This window comes from Xiphophorus hellerii, chromosome 14 (assembly GCF_003331165.1).
Source record: "Xiphophorus hellerii strain 12219 chromosome 14, Xiphophorus_hellerii-4.1, whole genome shotgun sequence".
NCBI classification, from domain to species: Eukaryota; Metazoa; Chordata; class Actinopteri; order Cyprinodontiformes; family Poeciliidae; genus Xiphophorus; species Xiphophorus hellerii.
In genome coordinates this window covers 10,681,770-10,701,212 of record NC_045685.1, presented here as the reverse complement: position 1 = coordinate 10,701,212, position 19,443 = coordinate 10,681,770, and the positions used below count along the sequence as shown (strand labels likewise).

The 19,443-nt window shown below is 40.6% G+C and overlaps 1 protein-coding gene across 1 annotated transcript in view; it reads left to right on the top strand.

Annotated features, from left to right (window-relative positions):
• Nucleotides 1-16,845, top strand: part of vax2 (ventral anterior homeobox 2) — a 31,009-nt gene extending 14,164 nt beyond the window's left edge. The window contains exon 3 of the mRNA XM_032584370.1: nucleotides 11,113-16,845. Within this exon, the coding sequence (XP_032440261.1) occupies nucleotides 11,113-11,610 (498 nt within the window). The 3' untranslated portion in view covers nucleotides 11,611-16,845. The remainder of the gene's footprint in view (nucleotides 1-11,112) is intronic.
• The last annotated feature ends 2,598 nt before the right edge of the window (nucleotides 16,846-19,443 follow it).

Genomic DNA, 19,443 nt, shown 5'->3' with positions numbered 1-19,443 from the left:
CAAGAGCAGTATTTGTTCAGTCACAGCTTTACAGTTACATAAAAAAGGGAATAAAAAGGGAATAGCTTTATATATATATATATATATATATATATATATATATATATATATATATATATATATATATATATATGTATGTATAAATACCGCCCACCTTTGCCTGGAAGTGGAATAAACTCTGCAAACCCAAATCCAAACCTCCCGGAGGTTGAACTCATAGCTTTGAGGGACTCACTTATTAGTTACAAAGATTTATTAATTTTTACACATTAATATCACAAATAATTCTTTCATTTATACAATATACTATTAGCTACAAAGATTTATTCACAGTATCACAGCCGTCTCCGTGTTCTGCAGCACGACGCCCAAGGGAAGATGAGATATGTGTCTTCTAAGTGTGAAAGGCCTCATTGTGAGCATTGTCCACCATGTCAGCCCAGACAGACGATGTCTGGCCACTTGTCTGGCGCACAGGGGACCCAACAGCGGTGCAAAGGCGCGCAGATGTGGGGGGCAGGCGGCTGCACAGAGCGGGGACTGTCCGCTGACACTTGGAGAGGAGAAAGAAACAGGAAGGGAGTGTGTCAGACAGACAGACGGACGGAGAGACGGAGGGACACTCGGTGCCTTTGTGCGTTTGGTCGCTGGACGTGACGCCGTGCGGCATTGTGTGCGGAAACAGGAACTTTGGACTGACTCGATGATGGTCAGAAACAAACCTCAGAGGCGCTGATTATCTAATCAGTTGATTAGATAATCAAGAGAAAACATAATAGCAATTAAGTCGTAGCCGAGTCCGTCCTTAATGACTGAGTCGCCTGGCTTCATCAGCCTCTCTTAAAGGAGCCAGGGTGGTGTAATTTTCCACGCATATGGAACAACGTGTAATCTTTCTTCTGATGTGGAAATAAGGAATCAGTAAAATTAGATACGGGGTTTACACACACACACACACACGCCCACCCCCACGTACACCCCAAAGTCTGACCTCATGTGTTGTGAGTGAACGGAAACACCTGCAGAGGAATTTACAAAACACAATTCAGGTGATCTAGCGGTGATTAATGATTTCTGCAGTCAGCTCAGCAGACAGTATTTTATTTTGAAATATTGAGGAGGCTTGACTGTGCAGGCCTTTCAGCTCCATCTGACCGGACTGCGGCTGCAACCACGTTGTTTACTTTTCTGGACGTGGAGCTCACAGCTAAATATAATCACTCTCCCGCAGCTCTCAGAAATCTTTAGGCTTGACTGAAATTTGAACTCGACGTTGTTCAGTCAATCTAATCTTGGCTCATGTTGCACAGCAATCAAATTAATAATTTTTTCTCAAGTCTGGAAATTTATTCCTGTGCTCTGTGCCTGGCATAGCTACCCTTTTACTTTTTTTATTTAATTTTTTTTTTACATTTTTGTATATAATCTACATAATTAGAGCAAATACACAGTGTTTATTGAAATAGTTAGACCCAAATGTATTGATACCTTTAGCTGATTTCAGTTTGAAGTAATCTTTTAATTTCACTGATATTTTTCTAATATTAATATTTTGGAGTCCAGATGAAAGATGATTTTCTAACTTCAAAGACTTGAAGCTAAAGATTAATTGTCAGAATACCAGTGGAAATATGCAGTTTGTCAGAATTAGGAGACAGTTTTAAAGATTTGTTTTCTCAGAAGTATAAATAGTTTGTGCAATGTAATTGTTAAAACCTAAATAATGACAGAGAAAGTTTTTTATTTGAAAAAAAATTATCGCTTAGTGCAATTACATAAGCTTTTAGGTAAGCTAATGGGGCCTTTGAAAGACAATCGACATTATTTTTTTAATTCAAGATATTAATTTGTTGCGGCCTTCTAATTTCCAAATCCAACAATTTCCAATAAAGGCCGTGGATGGCAACTGGTAATTTGATTCTTGCACGCACTTGTTTGAAAAAATACATATACTTTATTTATTGCAAAAACGTAGTCAAAGCAATTACCAAAATCATCTTGCAACTTAGTTGAAAACGAAAGTTAACTTAATCTGACGTTTCAAGTTCAAAAAGTGGTAAAAAACCAAACAAATCATTTTACAAAAACATCCCACCATCACACCGGACATTTGCCAAACAGAAGGACATCCTCCCACGGTGGGTTCTCACTTAAATTAATGGGAGGGTCTAAAAGTTATCAAAGTAATTTAAACAATTCCAAATGTATTTTAAAAAATGATGACAGATTTTGGCTATAAGCTAACTGAAGTATATTTTAACTGCCCAAAGAAAAACTACATCGACAGAATGTACGATTTACAGAAATTCAACAGAAACAGCCACAACGATATTCTTCTTTTTTTGTCTGAAATGCTTTTTGCTAAAAGCTCATTCTCAGTCTCTTATTTTAAAACACACAGAGTTGTTGTAGTTTGAAAAACTACACATTTTTGATATCTGTGATGGTAGGGCATAAGGTACAGTTGGTTAGCAGGTAGAAATGACTTACTAAGTTTTATGGTTTCTTCAATATGCCACTTTCTGCTTGAGTTCTCCAACATTTCTTAATCTCTCTTTCCCCTCTCTTAACTTTCATGTTTAGAGGGAGAGTAGACCTTCACTCAGCCTGGTTTGTCCTGGTTTTGAATGGTATGTCCTCCTGTCTTTCCCGTTTTGAAGAATAATGGGCCTCTTTGTGGAGGTAAAATATATTTGAACTTGACGGAAGTAAAACGTTAAAAATAATTTCCCCTCCATAATGAGTCTGTAATGAATCCCAGTCCTTTGGTAAAACAAATAAACGCAGAAGCATCACGACTATGAAGGAAATCACAAATAATCATTCTCAGATCTAAAACACAAGAACACAGCGTGCTGTTATTCGACGCTTCTTTGTTTTTACTTTTCCCACAGAGTCAAACAAATTTCCTAAAAAGATGAAAATCTGAGATTGGGGGAGTGATGACGTGTGGGGCTGCGTTTCCTGCATTTTCCCTGGAAATGGAAACGACTGCAGGGCGACGTGAAAGCGAGTCTCATTGGACGGCATCCAGACGCTTAACTGTGTTTTTGGCAAATGAGCGGGCTGGCACCGAGGGACCTGAGCCACGTGGGGAGTGGACAATCCACAGAGAGTGGGATATGGGAGGAGCAGAAAGACGAGGAAAGAGGGATGAAAAAAGAGAGAGAGTGAAACGGAGAGAGAGAGAGAGATGGGCTTCATAACACTCCCAAGTGCTTTTGCACTAAGGAGGATTAGTCAGCCATATCTACCAGCCATTCAGTAAGACGGGGTTAACCCCCAGTTGAACCATGACCGGAGCAGCTCTGAGGTCTGGAGGTCAGTGAGAGCGCGATGACGCCGGCGACAGCGATGACATAGTAAAAATATATATATGTACACATTATTTTAAGTTGACGTCAGGCTGGAGAAAACAAATACGCATCAGCTCAGGAAAGAGGAACGTTGATGTCCGTCAAAGACAGACGTGTTTACAGGAAGCAGCGGCGAGGTGACGGCGAACCTCACAAGCAGCTGACGTCAAAGCCAGCGGAGCGCAGCTTTGTAATCACAGCGCTGATGTAATGCCGTAGATTCACATTCCAAGATTCCACAAACAAGATCACACAACGCTCGGTCATTCCTTTCTGATATTATGATGGGCTGCAACAAATTTGGCCCAACAATGGCAGAAATCCCAAATACACTCCAATATGATGAGATTTTAATCCCGATTTAAACTCCAAGACACAAACTGTGAGTTAACTAATGATCCAAGTCGCTTCACAACGCAGTCAGGGAGGAAGAAAATATTGCAAAGGTAGAAGGTACATGAACAGCGTTCAGTCAAATTAAATTTAATTTCATTGATACGGCGCCAAATTTCACCAAGTATTATCTCAAGTAATTTTACAAGACAGACCAGATTTATATCCAAGATTATAGATCTAAATTTGATTCAGTCCAGGCTGATTTAATCCAGTAAAATTGTAGTTTTCGGATTAAAGTGCGTTCAATCCAGTGCCATATTTCCATTGATTGCATCTCCTTGCAGTTTTCACACCGCTTGAACTTTTTTACATTAAAACCACAAACTTTGATGTAGTTCAGTAGGATTTTTTTTTTGTACCCCTCCAGGGGGTCTTTTTGTGGGCTCCAGTGTCCCTCCCACGAAAGTAGGCTGACAGGAAACAGGGAAGGAGAGGGGGGAAGACATGCGGCAAATGTCGCCGGGTCCGGGAGTCGAACTCGCGACGGCCGCGTCGAGGACCCAAGGCCTCCAAATACGGGCCGCGCCAACCGCCACGCCACCACGGCGCGCCCAGTTCAGTAGGATTTTATGTGATCAAATAGTTCAAAGTCAGTCAAACTGGACTGATGGAGAGTTATTTTCAAGTCACGCAGTATATGGATTTAGTTCAGGACTGTGACCGTATGCTCTGATCTAAACCTCTGGCTGAATGTTTAGGGTCGTTGTCCAGGTAGGAGGTGAACCTCCGTCCCACCCCCACGTCGTTTTCAGCCTCTTCTTTCAGGCTTTTATGCGCTTGGCTCCATCCGTCTTGTTCATGAGGGGGCGATAGTCCAAGGCAAAAACTTCAGCCTTGCTCGTGTCCTACCAGAGCATCTTCTTCCACGGGTTCTCATACGTCTTTCTTTCAACGGTGGTTTTCTTCTTCTGGTTATTTTCTAGTAGATTTATAGACTGCAGCAATTATTGTTTTGTATATTTTATACAAAATATACAAATATATTCAAAAAGAGATTTTATCTCAAGGGACTTACTGTTAAAATAAGGTTTAACCCTTCCAGACTGAACTGAGCAAATTTGCAGTACCGTAATTCCGCCACACTTTGTGCTATCTGAAAAATTCCTACAGTTTCTGAAAGGGGAGACGTTGCGCTTTCAGGCCAATATTGGGTTCTTACGGTAATTTCATCCCCGCCGTAACAGGAAGTGAAATTAATCTGAGGGGCGCTCTTTTAATAGATGCTAAATTGTGAAAATAACTTGCTGAACTTGTGTTTGTGTACAGTACAGACCAAAAGTTTGGACACACCTTCTCATTGAATTCAATGAGAAAGTGTGTCCAAACTTTTGGTCTGTACTGTATATTGAAAGCTCCAGTTGTTGTGGATAACTGGGCAAAAATATATTTACTCACAGGACATTTAAAGAACTGCTTACAATTAAAATAAGGAAAAATATCCAGTCAGAGATTTTAAACTTGGGACATAAAGGGCAAAAAAAGGAACAAAAAACAAAACAAGTTGTCCTCTCTCTCTCTGATTAATGCTTTCCTCGGCCTAGTTTGTGAGTTTTGATGAGAGGCCATGTTTTGATAGATTTTCAGTTGTGCCACCTTTTTTCCTTTTTGTGCTCTTGATTTTATTGAGGATTGTCAGACAAAAACAGCTGGAAATAAAATTTGCTTTACCGTAATGCAAATTTACAGTACTTAAATTTTTTCAGATTTTAATGTGAAACACTTCAAAATCAAATTTTTAATTCTTTTTCATCACGCACTGCCCTGTGCACAATGTCCATGGCATAAAATTTACAGCAATGTGTTGCTTCACCATCACAAAATACAAAACGTTTAGTGGTGTCTTACACTGTAAGATATTGTCAAAGGCCAGGCGGTGAAACATTTGCACCCTGATCCAGAGCAGCAGCAGTAGAGATGGACAACTCCTCACCAATTTATAAAAAGGTCTTTAACTGTTCCTGATCTCATTAATGAGGACCAAGAACCCTTTTTTTGTTTCCCTTCCCTGATATCTGTGTCCTCCGGTTGGGCACGTCCTGTTCCAAAGCTCTTGTTGTGCCTGGTACGGTGTTCTTGGAAAAAGCGTTTTTCATTGCGCATGCCCGTCACATGGCTGGGATCAGCGGGCCTGAGCGGGGTCACGGCGAGAGCAACGAGCTGCTGCAGGGGTCATTAAAAGTGTGAAAGAGTCACCCGGCGTCCTCATCAAAGCCCGCACCGACAGAGCGCTTTATTTCACCGTAGGGTTTTTTAACACTCGGATCCTTCAGTTAATAATATTTTCCATCAGCGCCGCTTTACGACGAGGCGCTGGGAGGGGAAACGTTTTCCCTGTCCCATTGTTTTCCCCGCTGCTTGTCTCTGGTTCGGTTCTGTGTTTTTCCAGGGCTAAGCAGGGTTTATAGGTGAGTTATCAAATGGCCACTTGATCTGCAGTCTTGGTCTTGATCTGGCTTAACCTTTCTACCTCTGGCCCAGTTTACCAATGAGTTCACAACTGGCTCAACTGGCCGGCGCGTAAATACGTCCTTCGTCCCATGAACTTGAATGTGCCGTATGCTGCCTCCACAAAACCTGCATCTGGTTCACAGGTTGAACTTCAAAAGTTATTGCAACGTCAGCAGGTAAAATGTTTTATCCATAATGTCAGATGCAATATTTGGTTGCATTTTGAAAATCTGGGCCTGTCGCAATGAGCAATGAATCGATTAATCGCATGATAAATCATTTGATTTCCATTTGCACGATTTATTGTTTTTCTCTTTCTACCAAAAAACTGGGTGACAGAAGTCTCCAGTCTGGTGGGTTGGTCTCAACCAGCGCATTTTTGAGGGACAATTTTCTGTACAGAAACTTCATAACACATTTTATTTATTGATTTGTTTATTTATTTTGAATATTTAAAATCCCTTATACGCCAAATGTTAAATCTTCATTAGAATTAAACATTTATTGATCTTTGAGAATGTGCTCTCGCATTATTATGCCGTTGCTATTATATTACCTGAAAATGGTCTAAAAAAACAACAATATTATTGTTTATCACGATAACTTCTCGGACGATTTATCATTCAGCAGATTTTGGCGTAGCGTCAGCTCATGTAGGACAAAAAAAAGACAGAGGCCAGTGAAAAACAGGGTTTGAGTTACAACCAATATTATCCAGAATTATTATTGCAATAGTTTGTTGTGGTAAAATCAAACATGCCTAATCTGGTCCCTATCATTTAATGCTTTAATGTTTTTTTTTCTCCATTTTGTTTCTTCCTCTGTCTGTCAAAAGGAGATTGTAGTGGCATACGTTGCACTAACACAGCTAATGTTTTGCGCAGATGGTACCTATTCCTAGTTTTTTTTTTGTTTGTTTTGTTTTTAAAGTAAAGCAATACATTTAGGGGAACCCTTATAAAGATTTAGGTCTTTTTTATTTGGGAGCAGCAGGGGTTTGTCTAATGGCTAAATACAGATTTAGGTTAATCCTTAAAAATGCAGCTGTTTCCTCATTGCACCTGCTCCCAAAGAGACGGCTCCCGAATCCCAAAAAATACAGGAAACCACACCCCGCTGTTTCATCCAAGCAACATATATATGACCTAAAAACATAACAATGCAGATCTTTGGCAAAAACAAACAAACAAAAAAAACTGTCAGTAGATTTAACTTGGCGTAATGTTTATTTTAGCACGTTGCGCCCTCGGGTGTCCCCGCCGCGCTCGCCGTTGGTTGGCGCCCTCGCCGTAGTGCAAGCGGAGAAGGCCAGAGGGTGAAGCCAGGGGCAAACGCAGGTCACGCCAGATCCAGATCTCCCTCGGTAATCTCTGCCCCAGCTCTGAACTCTGGATCCCATTAACTGGGATTTATATGTAATAGTGTAGTTGTACCAAACGCAGTATTGCTTTCTTTTCTGCTCATCATTTCCATCCGTGTAATAAAATCCCTGTAAAACACCATCAAGCTTTTTTTTTTTTTATTCCCCCTGATCTTTTTTTCCCCCTCCTTTGGTAAGAGGCAGGAGGGCTGCAATGTGAGCAGAGGTCTGAGCCACGCCCTCCACGCAGGGATAAAGGAAAGGGATTGGCTGAGAGTTTTATCTGCTGTCAAAGCCTTTTATGGGATGTGGGTGTTCTGGAAAGAGTTGACACATGAGTGGAATTCACTTTAAGATCTAAAGATGCAAATGTAGGAGATAAAAAAAAAGATACCCAGCATGAGAAGAGGTTTTGTCCCACCTTGGGTGCCTCCTTTCTCCTCTGTTTCTCTCCGGGCTGTGCAGTAAGACCCACTGTTTCTGGTACTCTTCCCCTGAGCTGTGGGATCTTCTCCGATCCCATTATTTGCGCCGAGGTCTGTAGTCAAACCCATGAGCTCACTTGACCTAACTTTCTGCTGAGCCTGCCTTCGCGGTGCGGTGATACGATAGTTTACACCTGCCAGCTTGATTACCAACCACACCATCGATCTCTAACTTTGTCCTTCGGCAGTTTACTGACCAGCTGGTTCCAATACTGCAAGAAATAAAGGTCCAAAGATGGGAAGCGACTGGTTGTCCGAGAAAAAAATTATACATCGGAGGAAATTTAAAGCAATAAAATGAGTTGTGAGGCACTGTTGCACTTGTTAGATTGGATCAGTTGTACCATCTAAACCCACCGACTTTAATCCAAAGCTCCAATCCTTTTAGCCAGCATAGCTACTAATTACAGCAGATTGTCTCTCCTGCTTCATCCCTCTGAGTGATCTAATTCTGTACAGGCGCTGGTAAAACTTGGAGGTTACGATCTTACTCGTACACAATCTTGTTTTTGTTTTTAATCCTTACATCTAACCTAATAGTAGCTACCTGTCTATCAAAATTTAAAACTGAGATTATAAGACAGTGAGTAGGGAAGTCAGCTCTGTGCTAAAGTTGAGACTCTTATTTTGAAGCGATTGTGGGAGTACTTCCTGCTTTGTGTTGACATATGTCAATATTAAAGAAAACAGATACTCTGTAGAGAAAGAAACTAGAGGAAGACAAGATACAAACTATTTTTGACCAATTATTGTAGCCGTTAGCTGCTAATGATGCTAACTTAGCATTTGCACTGGGTCTAGCTAACTACATTAAGTGTACTCAGGCTGGCTTTGGTTATACTCAAAGAAAGCTCTAGCAATTGTTGAAAGATAAATACAAGTTAACTGGGTTAATATTTAAACAATAAACCAGGAAGAAATGCTATTGACCTCCTTTTATTGTGTGCCTTATACGTCTAAAGTAGGAAACTTGGATCTGGGAATTACATCAAATCCAACTTGATATTGCTAAAAACAAGTTGGATTTACTAGTTGATACACTACATAATCAAGCTAGCTACCGTTAGCTTGATTATGTAGCGTATCAACTGTTAGCTACTGCTGTTAAATTACTTGGAGCACTGTTAGCACAGTGTAGCCCATTGTATTTCTTTTCTTTTAAATGTTGATCATTTTCCAAAAAAATAACAAGCTGCATAATAGATGGGTTTCTCAGCATATTTCTTTGCAAACTCTTTTCAAAATTTTGTACAAAAGGAAGTTCTATAAAACTGTGCTTGTGAAGGATTTGAATAGTCGAAAGTGCAAAAATTTACGTTTCATCTAAAGGTTAGTGACCATCTTTCAGTTTAACTGTATGGGAATCTGACTTCCAGCAACTTGGAAATATCAGCTACTGAAAGGTATATTTATTTACTCTGTATCCTTCAACTAATTATAAAGTATCAATAAATGACTATGTGTGATTTTAAAGTGGCGACAGACTGGCGACCTGTCCAGGGTGACCCCGCCTCTCGCCGGGACCGTTAGCTGGAGATAGACACCAGCACCTCCTGACCCCACTGGGGACAAAGGTGTTAGGAAATGGATGGATGGATTTTAAAGTTATTTCTTATTTTCTTTTTTGTTTGATTTTGTGACACAAACAAAAAATGATTGATAAAGTTCTTCTGTTGTACTATTGTTTCCAAATTGCCATCATATTTTTTAAACTTGGTACTTATAGATGAGATTATTATCATAGGAAGCTTTAGAAGTGCTGACAATACTAAGAGATTTTTTCACTGTTACTGTAAATTTTCTAAAGAGAAAAACAAACATCTTTACAGATGAGGATGAGTAGAAAAATGGCTTCCGTACTTTGCGCTCTAGTTTCTCTCTGTAAGTTGCATAACACAATTTGAGTCCTTAGAAGCTAAAGTGCTTTCAGCAGTAATATGAAGTATTTTATTAAATACATATGAGAACGACTGGTACAAAGTCTGCAGGGAACACAGAGTTTGCTGTATCTTGGTCAGCAGTGGATACATTATTCATGCGTGTGATTCCTCTCAAGCCACCGAGGGTTTGGGCTCTTCGTCCAGCGACCTCCCGTGACCCGACGGTGCCCTCCACTCTTCAACACACACTCTGCAAGTCGTCCACATGCTATAAACCTACGCTGGGCTCCATCAATTAAACATGAAGGACGAGGACAGGTGGAGTTCACTGAGCTTTGAAGCCACATACTGCTGGTGATGGTGGTGGTGCATCAGGACATAGACGTCTTTGGTTTTGTGTTGCGTTTTTTAAAAATGTATTTCTATCAAATGGAGATCTTTGGTATTGGTGTGCATTCATCGTGATATGTTTCTTATCGTGATCATTTGATTTATCGTTCTCTGCTTTAAAAAAAAAAAACTGTCCACATTGTTACTTTTATTTTTACTAGTTTCTCCACTGTTGGTTTAATGAAAGCGTCAATAGCCAACAGTAAATTTGAAAATATGATTAAATGCAGTCACTTTGTGCAGTTTAATGCTATAAATCAGCACATTTTAGTTCTCTCCCTGGTGGCACCAACAACCTTTTCAGCAAGTCAATGTTCTTCTTAGGCCTTCTAACGAGCCATCATTGGATCCAGGTGTGTTAAACCAGGGAGAGAACTACAACATGCAGGATGCCGGCCCTCAAGGACCGACTTTGGGGACCTCTGCTCTAAATCATACTGCTTTATGTGTCCTAAATAAATGCAGATGTTTTTGAAGAGCAATATTTGTGCCATGCAGTTACAGCCAAACAGTTCCTTAAAAAAGAAGTAATAAATAGCTCTTATCATCACTTTCATTGTTATCACAATAATACCACAAAATATTGCGATAAAACTTTAAGTCCACAAAGTTATTGGTGTAAATTTCCCAAGATGCATGAAGGCATTGTGCATTTAAATTCTGAAGCCAAAAAACCCCTGAAGCCCCAAAATAAAAGCAAACCCAGCGTATTGTTGGATGTGTGGTTTCTCTCTGCGAGGCTTTGCTCTGGTTTATTCCCCAGTCCTCCGCTGACATCGCGTGTTGTGCCGTTGCAGGTGAAGGTCTGGTTCCAGAACCGTCGGACCAAGCAGAAGAAGGACACCACCAAGGACTCAGACAAGCGCTCCTCCTCCACGTCAGAGTCTCTGGCCACCTGCAACATCCTGCGCCTCCTGGAGCAGGGCCGCCTTCTGTCGGGGCCCGCCCCGCCCCCAAACTCCCTCCTGGGGCCCCCAGCTCACCCCACGAACGGCTCCCTGCTGGGCAGCCCCGGCGGCGGCTCCTCCACCTCCCCGGGGATCAGCAGCAGCACCTCGCCCAGCTCCCTACCCGGCGGGACGTTCGGGCTCTCGCTGCCGTCTCTGGGCGGCACGCCGTCTTCGCCGCGGCTCGGGGTCCCGCCCCCGCACTCCCTCTGCTTCTCCATGCCCCTGCTGGGGGGGGCCCATCACGAACTGACGTCCACCTACGGCTGTGGGTCGTCAGCCTTCGAGCCGTACATGCGGCTGGACAGGAAGGAGGCGGATCTAGGTGTGAAGAAAACGGTTTCCTAAGCGGACCTAAGGCGTGTGGGACGTGACTCCAGGAGCCTCGTCCTGCCAGCCAGGCAAAGAAAACCTGTGACCGGCAGTGACCGGGTCGCTTTCTGGCAGCGTCATGTACAAGGACAAAAAAAAAAAAAAAAGAGGAAAAGACTTGGTGAAAAGTGTTAGAACTTTGTTTTTGTTTTTTTTTGTTGGAGAATTGCTGTGTGTATGTTGCAGACAGATGTTTTTATCATCACTCTCTCTACAGTAGTTTTAAGTCACTTTTTGTCCAGTGAGTTTGTGAGTGTGATATTTTTCCACCCCCCCTCTCTCTCTCTTTATGGGTCTTTTTGCTGTTCAGGAAGAAAAACAAACCAACATACTTGACATGAATAATTTGAAGCCGTTTGCAGCAGAGAACCTGCAACAGGAGAGGCGTTGAGTTCCGGTTCCAGGTTCTGTGGCGAGGCCCGGTTTTCGCTTCAGCTGAGCTCAGTGTCTGGACGAGATGAGCAGTAACTACATCTTACAGTACCTGTTCAAGTGGTCGTGTTTGACTTTTAGTTAACGTGCTATCACCGTAGAAAAGAAACACACACACACACACACACACACAAAAATAATTGTAGCTTCTTAATATCAGTCTGTTTGGTGTCCAGATGTAGTTTTTGTAAAATCGTTCTTTTTCTTTTAGTTATTATTATTTTATTTTGATTGTGTTTGTGTAAATGCTAGGATCCAGACGAATGGTGCAAACTTACAGTACATATCCAGGGCTGACAGTTTAACATGAAAGGAAGTGAAGACGAGCACAGGTGTGAGGAAGATGGCGGAAAGATGAAGCTGCAGAGCTGGCCGACATTTCGTTTATCGAGGTCGCAGCCCCAAGATAGAACGAGGGAGAGAGAGAAAGAGAAAGAGACGACCTCTGAACCCAGATTCAGGTTGATTCGCGTGTCTCACAGCTTCTCAGTCAAACTCGGAGAGAGCTCACAGAAAGAAAAATAATCTATTTAAGGAGAATCAATCTGGAGGTTTTCGCTCCGGCCTCCTTTTCAGGGCTCGAGCTGAAGCCGCAGGCGATGAATCAACATGTTGCTCCACCGAAAATTCATCCCCAACAAACATATTTGCTTGAATGAGAGAATGCCGAGTCCAAAGTTAGCACGTTTAGACTGCCGTGTGTTTTGCTTTTTGTAAAGCGGCAAGTTTGTGTCGTTGTTTTTTTGTTCATTTTTTAAAATCCATCATCTGAAAATGTTCGTGGAATATTTAAGATTGGGCATGGGCCGATAGGAGATTCTCACGGTTTGAGTGAAAATGTTGTACACACTAAAATGTAAAAAAAAAACAAAAAAAAACGTACATTCTTCAAAGCAGGAAAAAATAATTATTCCTGCTGTTGCTAAAGTAATCTGATCAAAGCAGTCATAATAATGTGATTTCTTGCATTTATTTTTGTGTTATTCACAAAAATACAGAAACCTTTGAAATGTTTTCAAATATTTATTGCCAAGAACAGTTTTCCTATTCTGCTCTTTATTCACCTTCCAGTTATCTACCAGGCTACGTCTGAGCAAATATGTATTAAAACATGTTGACCTAAAGTCTGATTATGTATAACAGCGCATCAATCCGTACCAACAGAGGCTGGAGGTGAAAACACTGAATATTTCTGCCGTTATATGGTTTTAAATCACAGACGAGATTAATTGCGCCTTCGGCCGTTTTTTGAGGCGAGTTTTGGTTTTGGTTTGGAAAATGTGGTCCGGTTTGTTCATGTAGTGATGAATCATTCCAGATCCTAGAACATAACAACCCTAATCGTTTTTAAAATGTAAAATCAGATCTGATTTTTACAGGAGTTTGTTTACAGCTGGGACTTCTACGTGAGGACTGGGCTGCCCGTGAGTGATTTGTGACAGGAGAACTCATTAATAGTAGTAAGAGCAAAAGAGTCTTTTACTGTTGTCACAATGTCCTGTAACACTGGAAAACGTCTCCAGATTTATCTGTAGATGAAAAATGAGCTGTTTTTGAAAAAAAAGCTCAGTTAGCAATGGTAAAAATAGCAAACTTACAAGTCTTCTTCAGTGGCTTAATTTAGGTTTTCAGCTAAATTCATGTTTATTTCTTGTCTGCTGGTAACCAAAGGAAAATAATGCAGTGATTAAAGGAATAGTCCTGACTTTACTTTGAAAGGATGTTTTATGCAACGTTATTCTTTAGAAAGCTGGATGAAAGGATCAGATACTGTTGACGAAACATTTTTATTGTGATCGTCACAAAGCAGGAGTAGCTGTGTTGCCATTACAAACGTGCGCAAAACTTTGTCGATGTTTCGCTAATGTCAAGAAACGCAATTTTACGATTTAAATAAGAAATTCAATTAAAACCATGTGTGAATGAATTTGCTCATGCGATAAGTCATTAAAAAAAGTTAATGACATCATCTTCCCAGCACTTCCTGTCGTTTTCTTTGTCATTTCCGCCAGCAGTAGCATCTTGTTGATCACATGACTCACGATGTGGAAAAAGTGTTTCAGTTTTGCAGTTTTGCGAAATACGCTCATTTCGATGCAGGCGAAAAAGTTTCTTCATCCTGAGGCAAAAACTTTTAATCGAAAAACATGTTTTCGACGTGTTTCCATCAAGCAATTTTATTTTCACAAATACAGTTTGTGAAATTATATATTCGATGGAACAGCTACAGAAAATATGCCTGTTTAGTTAATCAGTGTTATTTTGTTGGACTGCAGTTTAGCGAGCTTGCTGCTCGTTGTCAACTTGTACTTTTCCGACCTTCGAACCTTAATAGTAACAAAAAGCGGGACTTTTTCAGTTTCCGTGTTATGAGGACATTGTGCAGCAGCAGGTGAGGGAGGGGCAGGACACTAAATGCGCCATGCAGCCAGAGAACAAAGCTACTTTTCTCCTATCATCTCATCTAGACGGCAGTATGATCTGAACGTTTTGCGTTTTACGCCGATAGCTTAAACTTTTTTAAAGATCTACGTGGAAACTTGTGAGCGTCTTGGTGAGCCCTGAGAGTGCCGACTGGCCCATGCCTAGCAGAGAAGCGTTTCTCTGCATTACACAAACATCATTACAGTGAGTTTCACTTTGACCCTGCTCTTGTTTTCCACCTCCCATCATGCTTCACCTTGGCCCTTCCTTCTGATTGCTCTTCATTGAAAGCACTTTATGGTTTGGTTTTCTTTTCACATCGCCAGCTGTTGCTTCATCCTTCAGCTTTTATGTTTGTTTTTGTTTTTATAAAAAAAAAAAAAAGAAGAAGAAGAAGAAGCCATTTATCGAAGGCAAAAAGAGAGAAAAAAATCTAATGTTTTTTTTCTCTGGTTGGCATTTCGCGGCGGCTTAGTCTTAGAAAAGTCGATTTTCATTATCGCAGTCCCTCGGTTGGTTTTATAATTGGCTACACTTTTTTTTTTTTTTATAATTGAATGATTTGAAGCTAAGCTGACCTCCGTGCGTTTGGGCTGGTGAAAATGACATTCATTGAGGGTGCGGGGAGCCGAGGGAAAATGGAAGGGACCACCTGTTTTGCGTTGTTTTTCTTTCTCACGAGAAGCAATTCATCCAGGTTTCCTTCTTGTCCAAATCACCTCTCGAGAACCCGCAATTTGCAACAGTTTGCCCTCAATTTGCGCGTGTCGTTTGAGTTTTCATTCCCCTCTTCGCTCCTGCTTGTCATCACTTTTTCCTTTTGAATGTTTTCCGTCCTCCTGTTGTGTGTGTGGTTTATTTATTTTTTTTATTTTCTTTGTTACTATTTTTCTCTCAGTCTGAGGTGTTTCTGCAGCATAGAAAAGGAAAAGCAAAAAAAAAAAAAAAAATCATCATACAGCAGAGAAAGGTACTGCCGTGACATCAATTTGTAAAACACTTACGAGTGAAGGCAGGGCTGGTTTTTCCGATAAATTTCCACGGGGAGCGCGTGGAGAGGACCTGACCTCGGTGTGTCGGCTCGCGGGGCCTTTTGGCGCCCGTGTAGCAGCGGTTTGTAGCTGATGATTTCTGCAAAAAGAAAAGGGAAAAAAAAAACAACAAAAAAAAAACACCCACTCTGGGCTTTTTGCAGCAGTACACCTGTGCTCTTGTCGAACGCTGTATTATTTTCCATAAGCACCATCCATAATTCACACGCTCCTGCATCAAATATTGAGCAGTGAAACGGAGCTGAGAGGTCAGGAGGGCCCGCTTCTCATGTAAAAACCGCCGCGCTCCTTCGCAGATTGTCTTTCACTCGATCCTTTTCCTTCGCAGCATCTGTTCTCGTTATTTTTTTTTTTTTTACATTTTTTTTTTTTTTACGTTGCTTCAGTTGCCTGAGATAATTGATGCAAAAGAATAAAAATAAAAAAAATCTCTTATTTATCGGTAGAAACCTGCTCACTTTCAGTCTCAGCCACCGTGACGTGTGGACAGCGTTGTAAATGAAGGAAAGAAAAGAAGAAGAAAAAAAAACAGGTTAAGGCTTCTCTCACTTTCATGTTTTCTTCTCTTGAGATTCAGCACCGACTCCTTTTTATGTCATTGATCGATGGTGTTTTGTAATGTATATCTGCAGTTGTTGTATCGTGTGCTCAGCTTGGAGGGGGCGGGAAAAGGTTGAGAGAGCGAGACGCCGCTTCTCTTCCCAGAAGGAACTGAGAAAGCCTTGCTTCGGATTGGACAAAAGCCCATTTCCTGTTTATTTATCCGTTTCTTCTCATTCCAGCTGAGAGGAAGTGTTTTGCTTTTGGTCGTTTTTATTATTTTTTTTAAAGAAATGCTCTCCGTGGTTCTTTTAGGTCGTATGAAGCTGTTGTTTTAATTTCTCAGGATGCAGAGGCCCCCCCACCCTTTTTATTTTTTTTTCTCTTTGAGCAGTAAAACAAAACCGAAAGTCAAGCTAACGGCACCAGCTACTACTTGTGACAAACATGTACATAGATATAAATTTATATATAAATATATATATAAATGGGTCTTTGCACAAGTTATCTCTGTGTCTGCTCTGTGTGATTTTAACAGGGGGAAAAAAAGCAAAATGTGAAAGAAAGATTAGGCAAAAAAGAAAAACAACAACTTTATATATGCTTTACAGTTCTTTGTCTCATTAACATTTTGCACTTATTTAAAGAGGCTTTCTTTGGTTTCCGGGCTGACGGAGCTGTTTTCACGCTCTGCTGAGATATTGTACAATATGTATATGTATTTTTATTCATATGCATATAAATATATGTCTATGTAATTTGACTCCGGTGTTCTGGCTGTTTCTTCCCACCGTCATCAAGAACAGAAAAGTAAATTTGCAGTGATCTGCTCCATCTCTATTCATTCCTCCTTTTTTTCCATAAGTGTGTCAACCTGCTATAGAAACCTCGACAGTCTTCCTGCTTCTCAAGCAAACCAAAGCAGGAGACGTTTCAAGCTCTTTTTGCGTAAACGTTTTGCCTTTAAATCTATTAGGCACTCTTAATTGTGATATGTTTTAGTTGATGCTATCAGAAACTGTTGAATTGTGTTTAGCGCTGCAGAGTGAAGAGGAATATTCAAATTTTTTACCTCTTTATTCTTCATAAAGCTAAATAGTGAAATGACATATAGCCAGTCGAAATGAAACAAAAAATAACAAAAAAAAACAACTAAATGTTTCACTGACAGCAGCTGAATTATACATCCATCCATTTTCTAACACCCTTGTCCCTAGTGGGGTCTGGAGGTGTTGGTACCTATCTCCAGCTAACGTTCCGGGCGAGAGGCGGGGTCACCCTGGACAGGTCGCCAGTCTGTCGCAGGGCAACAGAGACAGACAGGACAAACAACCATGCACACACACACACACACCTAGGGAGAATTTAGAGAGACCAATTAACCTGGCAGTCATGTTTTTGGACTGTGGGAGGAAGCCGGAGTACCTGGAGAGAACCCACCATGCACACATGCAAACTCCATGCAGAAAGATCCCCGGCCGGGAATCGAACCCAGAACCTTCTTGCTGCAAGGCTGCTGTGCAGCTGAATTATTTCAGTTTTATTCTGAAAAAAGATTTTTATTTTTTTTGAAAATGATCCATCTGCTAATGCTCAAGTTCTTGTTGTGGAAAAGTTTCACAGAGTAAATGTGAGCGATACATTTTTGTTTCAGTTCATCATTTAAAAAATGACAAAATAGGCATTTGTTGCATGGATCTTTACCAACATAGATGTTAAATCTTAACGTCTCACATACTGAGTCTTTTATTCAGTTTGATAACTGATAAAATGCCATCAGATTTCACTCTAACTAAATGTAGCAGCTAAATGTGGCCGTCGGCCATGATTTATAAGAAGCATTGAAAGAAATTCATATAATCACATAAATCTAGAAAGAAAATCTAAGATTATTTAACAGTTAAGCAGCAATCTGTTTTTAGCCTCTTCTCGCCGGAGGAAGAGGCTGCGGCCAGAAACCGTATTTGGTAAAAGCTTCAAAAATATCTCCAAAGATCACAGTTTGGCAGGCAGAATTCCCATCCAGTCTGGAAAATAAGGAAGAAGATTGGACTGTTTTCCAGATCTGAATAACTATGGAGAAAAAAAGCAGGAAAAAAAAACAGACTTTTAAACTTTCTTTCTTATCTATATATCTTAATATCGCCCCTTCCTCCCCATCATCCTTACTTCCCTTTTCTTCTTCTTTCTGTCCCATATTCCTGTTTTTTATGCAGCCTTGTTTCCTGTCGCATGTCCTTCCTCCCATTCATGCAACTCAAAATTAAATAAATGAATAAATAAATCAGGGTTTCTTACATGTCTTTATCACGGGCCCCAATGAGGAGGACTAGTTCTGCAATGTTCAGAAGTTCATTTTGTAAACATGTCTGTAAAAGTCAGGATATTTTGTTTTAAAAATGTTTAGGTGCCCTGTTTAGAGTTGCCACGTCTCCATGACAACCTGTGTATATTTTGGGAGTGATAACAGGAAGTAGCTTTTGTCACTCCTACCAGCACAAACGTGAACTGCCTTCTTTGGGCCAATTAAACATTTCCATATCAAAAGAGCCACTTTTTAAACCCCCATAGGTACAAAGTAAAATATGCCCAGAAGCACAAAAGAGGATAGATTTTATAAATATGGTAGAAATTAAACAAATCATATTTTAATTGTCAAATTGAGCTTTTACAAAGGAACAATCCCTCTATTTTATAGAATAAGGCCAGCTTGGTGAACTCTTTACATAAATATGGAAAAAGAAGAAGGACACTTAGAGATAATAAGGACATAATTTGAAACTGAAACACACTGAATAGCTCAGTAGCCTTGTAGAGTTCTTCTGTTGCATTCTGCACATATATTGAATCAAAACATGCAGAAGAATCGCTGGAGTCAAAATATTCAGGTGGGTCTGATGTTAAACAAAGGGTGCATTTGTGCAAAATCACCCTACACTCTCTTTAGAGCACAGTGAAAGATCTATAATGCTGCGGGCTTGTGTGCAGCGTCATAAACTATTTGAAATATGAGGATGTTTAAAATAAAAAATAATCTGGTGAAATCTCCTGGAAAGTGGAAAACGGGTCGTTATCGACATGATAATGTTAAGAAACGTCCAGATAAATCAACATAGAAACTGTTCATCAGGCCAAAAAAACACAAAACATGAACTTTCTGCCATGGCAACCAGAGTCGACAAACCTAAAACCTGCTGAGAGCTGAGCTGAAGAAGAGAAGAGAGGAAGAAGAGAGGAGCCCGAACTCTGGAAGGGAGATTGTGCAGAGAGGAAAGGTCAAAGGTCATTCTCTTTGCAGGCCCCAATCTTGTAAAATGTTATGGAAGAGGAGAAGGTGTCGTCCACTTAGCAAAGATTATGT